This window comes from Nematolebias whitei, chromosome 12 (genome assembly GCF_014905685.2).
Source record: "Nematolebias whitei isolate Nwh7 chromosome 12, NemWhi1, whole genome shotgun sequence".
Lineage (NCBI taxonomy): Eukaryota > Metazoa > Chordata > Actinopteri > Cyprinodontiformes > Rivulidae > Nematolebias > Nematolebias whitei.
Genome location: NC_056509.1, coordinates 1,545,684 through 1,551,400, shown reverse-complemented (window position 1 = coordinate 1,551,400; position 5,717 = coordinate 1,545,684). Strand labels below are relative to the sequence as shown.

The 5,717-nt window shown below is 42.6% G+C and overlaps 1 protein-coding gene across 1 annotated transcript in view; it reads right to left on the bottom strand.

The window, feature by feature from the left end:
- Window positions 1-819: 819 nt before the first annotated feature.
- slc16a10 (solute carrier family 16 member 10) overlaps window positions 820-5,717 on the bottom strand; it is a 103,888-nt gene continuing 98,990 nt past the window's right edge. Inside the window, exon 6 of the mRNA XM_037685240.1 lies at window positions 820-1,629. Within this exon, the coding sequence (XP_037541168.1) occupies window positions 1,403-1,629 (227 nt within the window). The 3' untranslated portion in view covers window positions 820-1,402. The remainder of the gene's footprint in view (window positions 1,630-5,717) is intronic.

Here is a 5,717-nt window from a genome sequence, read left to right as displayed (position 1 = left end):
TATATATATATATAGATATATATATATATATATATATATATATATATTGGTATGTGTGTGTGTGCCCTAAGATGACTCCTGTTGTGACTTGGAGCTTTACACATAAACTGAATCGAACTGAAGTGAATTGAAAGGAGATGTGGGTCATGAAAATGGATGGATGTTAATAATGTTCCAGCTGTTTTAGTAAACATTATGCCAACTTTTTTTTTGCAAATAATACATAATATATATGATATATAATATTTTCTTTCAATATTACATTGTTAAGCTCGACATTGCAACTTTAATGTTGAAACAAGGAAATAAAAAATTAAAAAACTCTAAAAATACTTTTTTTTCTTCTGAGTGGGCCTAATACGCTGTTATACTTTAAACATATGAATGTCAAATACTGATAAGAGTTTTTAGGCACAATGGAATTACAAGCAGTATAATTAATCAGTCACAGTACCAGAATAATGAACACTGGGACAGTAGGTATCAGTTTCCATTCTTTAGCTGATAAATAATCATTTTTTGTTCATTTTAAAATACGTTTCACAGAAACCCTTCATCCACGATAGAGTAAATTCAGAAGGACTAATAATGCAGCTCTCTTCTTCTGGTCCGTGTCATAAATCTACAGTTCACTCGCCTGAGCAAACTGGATGTGTGCCAGCCGGTCTGAAGTCCAGAGAGGAACCTGATCCAGCTTCAGAGACAGCACCATTATCTGCTGCGTCAGCAACTCACACAAACTTCTTCTACCATTCATTCTGGGATCTCAGCGTCCCTTTAGCTTGGAGCTCAGATTTATATAACACTTGTACCATGGCAGATCCTAAATGTGTTGAAAATACTCCGAACAGAAACCCCATCATTGTTGTTTTAAGACTAAGACAGGGTCGTAGAAAACAAAGACACTGTTTCTTTAGGGCTTCCTGATTTATACTGACATAAAACAAAACTAAATCAAGTTCAACTCTGTTCCCTCTCTTGTTAAATCTAAGAATGTTTATATCACACGTGCACCTGCATGGTAGTGTTGAGAGAACTGCACCCCTGAATAAGCAGCATGGATGCCAGGTGATTGTGTGGGTTTTGACTGAAGGCCTCATTAGCAGCTTTATGAGTAAAACAAACTCTCACGCTGGTGACAAAAGTGAAATGTGCAGGTGTCCCTGTTTGATAAATTTGCCTGCTGTGAGGTCAGCTCAGCTGAATGCAGCTCTTCAGGATCACATTCATGTTCAACTCTAAGACATCTGACTTTGATATGGTTCTTTGGTTTGGACTTTAGCCACACTGAAAGCTTTCATTACAATTTTTGTCTAAAAACACACTTTTAATATTTCTGGTCAGCTGTGCCCTCAGTCTGACTCGACATTAGTCTCTTTCAGTTTGTTGGAGAGGTGGACACTTAAAGGACAGAGTCTCCAACTTTGTTTTTGGTGTCTTCGTGAGCCTTCTCACTATCGATCATCTTCTGTTCAACATCCTGCTCCTTGCTCAGGGCTGCCTTGTCTTTCCTCCTGCTCCGGGCCTCCACCCAGGGAATCAGACACAGCAGGATGCCGCCGATGATCGGAGGGATTCCTGCCAGGTAGAAGGCCATGTTGTAGTTTCCCAGTTTGTCCCTCAGGAAACCTGCAACAAAACCCACATAGTTACAGGCACAGTGACACACAGACAACCATCTTTATTCCCAGCGCAATCAATATGTGATTTCTAGGTGCTTTTGTGAGGAGGCCTGGGGTCTCGTGCGCAAAGACTTGCGTGTATTTCCTACTGAAAATTGGCATACGCTTAAATCAATACAAGAAGCGTACGCACAAATAACTCCAGATGTATGAAACCGTGCGTACGCCTGAATCCAAACACACATCCTTTGCGCATCCCAATCAACGTGAACTGAGCACGCATGAGGGAATACCTGAGTCCTCCCTTGACATGCATCCATTTAAATATGTAAACTAGATGCAGATGTTTTGCATGCGCAATTCTCATCTCTGCATGATAAAAATGTGTGTGTAGATGCAACAAAATGAAGAATTTCACTGAAGGTGAATCAGACACTCCAAAATAAGTAGTGGGTTGTAAAAACATGTTTGCCACATATCAATAGTAAATGGACTGTACTTATACAGCATGTTTCAATCTTATCAAGATAATCAAAGTGATTTACACTACAATGTGTGCTCTCATTTACCCATTCATACAGCACTCTACTATTTCTATACAAAGACTAATGAGTGATTTATCACATTCATACACCCATGGGACACACATCGAAGGCAATGAGGGGTTCAGTGTCTTGCTCAGGGACACTTCGGCATGTGACTGCTGATGGAATTGAACCCCCAACTCTTGAATTGGAGGATGACTGTGCTAACCACTCAGCCACAGACACCCAGATATGTAAAAGCTGTGTTTTGCTGTTGATTGATGTAAACTGAAGGGCTGCAGATCTGATGGTGGAGCTTTTCTAAGTCCAAGAAAGGTTGAAAACAAAAACAACTGGACTTCTATTATGTAGACATTTTGCTTCTTTTCTGAGCTTTCTCAATTCAAATGATGAAGACTATGGAGTTTGAGTTTTAAACTGCTGTTTTGTGAGCTAGATGCACATGCAGATTGCACTCTCACTCCTCACAGTAGAGGATCGTTTGGGTCTTTGTTGGTCTGGCTCAAAATGCGTCACTCTGGTCACATGAATAAAGGTCTTGATTGTAATGAAACTGACTGGGTATCAGTCTTAAAGCTGCATTATGGGTTTTTGAAAGCTGAAATCTGAGACCTCCTCCTTTGTTTAATGATGGTTCCTCTCTTTTTACATAAACAGCTTCCTTCACTCCCCTCTCAAACCATCTGTCCTCACATGAGTGTCCCTTATCTGTGAGGTGGAGGTGAACAGCTGAGTCTTGTCCAGAGGAGGTGGCTCTCCTGTGTTGAGCCATGCGTCTGTGAAGAGGCTGTTTAGTTTCTCCAAAGTAGAGGTCTGGACAGTCCTCGCTGCACTGGACCGCATACACTACACCACTCTGTTTGTGTATGGGTGTTCTGTCCTTAGGGTGGACCAGCCTCTGTCTGAGAGTCCTGCTGGGTTTGAAATGTACTGGGATCTTGTGTTTGTTGAAGATCCTTCTGAATTTCTCTGATACTCCAGCAACATAAGGGATGACAATGTTTTTCCGTCTGTTGTTCTCCTTTTTCTGTTTATTGGTGTGTTTTGTAGATTTCCTCGCTGACTTGACAAAAGCCCAGTTTGGATATCCACATGTTTGAAGAGCTTCTTGAATGTGTTTCTGTTCCTTTTCCTTCCCTTCTGTCTTTGTGGGGATGCGTTCGGAACGATGTTGTAAAGTTCTGATGACAGAGAGTTTGTGTTCCAGTGGATGGTGGGAGTCAAACAGAAGATACTGGTCTGTGTGGGTTGGTTTCCTGTAGACCTTCTAAGGCAATTCCAAATTTACACACGTCAAGTCAAGTCAAATTTATATATAAGGCACATTTAAAACTTCAACTGTTACCAAAGTGCTTAATATGTTTAATATTAGGCACATGTTTAATAAATAATTACAGTAATCACTAAGGCTCTTAGGAGCTTGGTTGATGTGGCAAAATGACTTAGTGAGAATCAACCATTTCCTCCGCTGTGTGGGGAAATTGTATATACCAGGGCATCATATGGACGATGCGGTGGCGCAGTTGGTAGAGCTGCCGCCTCTCAGCTAGGTCGCCAGATCGAATCCTGGCTGCGGGGTGTGTGTGTGTGTGTGTGTGTGTTCTGGATGGAGTTTGCATGTTCTCCCCGTGCTGTGTGGGTTTTCCCCAGGTACTCCAGTTTCCTCCCATCCATCCATTTTCCTCTGCTTATCCAGGGTTGGGTTGCAGGAGTAGCAGCCTAAGTAGGGAGGCCCAGACTTCCCTCTCCCCAGCCACTTGGTCCAGCTCCTCTGGGGGAATCCCGAGTCCCAGGCCAGCCGAGAAACATAGTCCCTCCAGCGTGTCCTGGGTCTTCCTCTGGGCCTCCTCCCAGTGGGACGTGTCCAGAACACCTCACCTGGGAGGCGTCCAGGAGGCATCCTAAACAGATGCCCAAGCCACCTCAACTGGCTCCTCTCGATGTGGAGAAGCAGTGGCTCTACTCTGAGTCTCTCCCGGATGATCGAGCTTCTCACCCTATCTCTAAGGGAGAGCCCAGACACCCTGCGGAGAGAACTAATTTCAGCCGCTTGTATCCGAGATGTCATTTTTTCGGTCACAACCCAAAACTCATGACCATAGACGAGGGTAGGAACGTAGATCGACCGGTAAATTGAGAGCTTCGTCTTTTGACTCAGCTCTCTCTTCAACACAACAGACCTGTACAGCACCCGCTTCACTGCAGACGCTGCACCTATCTGCCTATCGATTTCATGCTCCATTTTTCCCTCATTCGTGAACAAGACCCCAAGATACTTGAACTCCTCCAATTGTCCACACAATATAGCAGAGTCGCGTAAGCCAACACAACCCTACAACATCCAGAGCCTTAAGAGCCTCCCACAGACCAAAAGCATGCATGGTAGAAGAGAGAGAGAGAGAGAGAGAGAGAGAGAGAGAGAGATTGTTTGTCTCTATGTGTCCCTGTGATGGACTGGAGACCTGTCCAGGGTGTCGCTCACCTTTCACACAGTGACTGCTGGATATGGGCACCAGTGACCTCCAAGACCCGAAAAAGAAGAAGCAGGTAAATATAATGGCTGGCTGGCTGGCTGGCTGGCTGGCTGGCTGGCTGGCTGGATGGATGGATGGATGGATGGATGGATGGATGGATGAAGTCATCCTATCCAGCTGACCTGGCTTAGGGACAACTGAGAAATACCTGACCAGTATCTGGTTGGTGTGATCCCTGTAAACACACTGCCTCCCAGTTCTTCTATTGGTGATGTTGTCCTGCAGCACCACAGCTGTTAATGTCCCATAATTATGTACAATTTTACGCAGCTATTTATGGACATATTTGTGATAGTGTACATCATGTCAACCTGAAGAGTCATCAGAAATGAGTTGTTCTGAATCAATGTGCTGCTCTGAATTCATTTTCCTCTCAGTGAGAATGAAATGTCTCTTACACAGTTCACACATGCTCCTTCTCTGTCTGTGTGCCACAGGCGTGTTTACATCTACAAATGACAAAAATACAAGAAACTTTACATAAGAAATATCCTGCTGCTGCTCAATAATCCAGGTAGAAAAATCTAACAAAGTTCAATCTGGTCCTCTGGACATTCAAAAAAACAAAAAACAAAATAAAGCAAAAAAATGTACAGTAGATATGTTTCGTCTTTAATCTGCAAGACTTCCTCAGTCTCGGTGCTGAAGGTGCTATTTAAGAGACTGAGCTGAATACAGCACCTCAGACTGAGGAAGTCTCTCGAATGAGAGAAGAAACGTTTCTACATTTTTTTTCTACATTTTTTTGCTTTGTTTTGTTTTTTTTGAATGCCCAGAGGACCAGATTGAACATTTTTAGATTTACATAAGAAACTTTACATAAGAAACTTTACATAAGAAACTTTACATAAGAAACTTTACATAAGAAACTTTACATAAGAAAATTATGGTTTGGATCATTTTGGAGGTGTGTTAGATGTTTTGTTGTTTGAGGTTAAATACAGTTTGGTTTCCGTGTTTGTATTTAAACCATCCATCCATCCATCCATCCATCCATCCATCCATCCATCCATCCA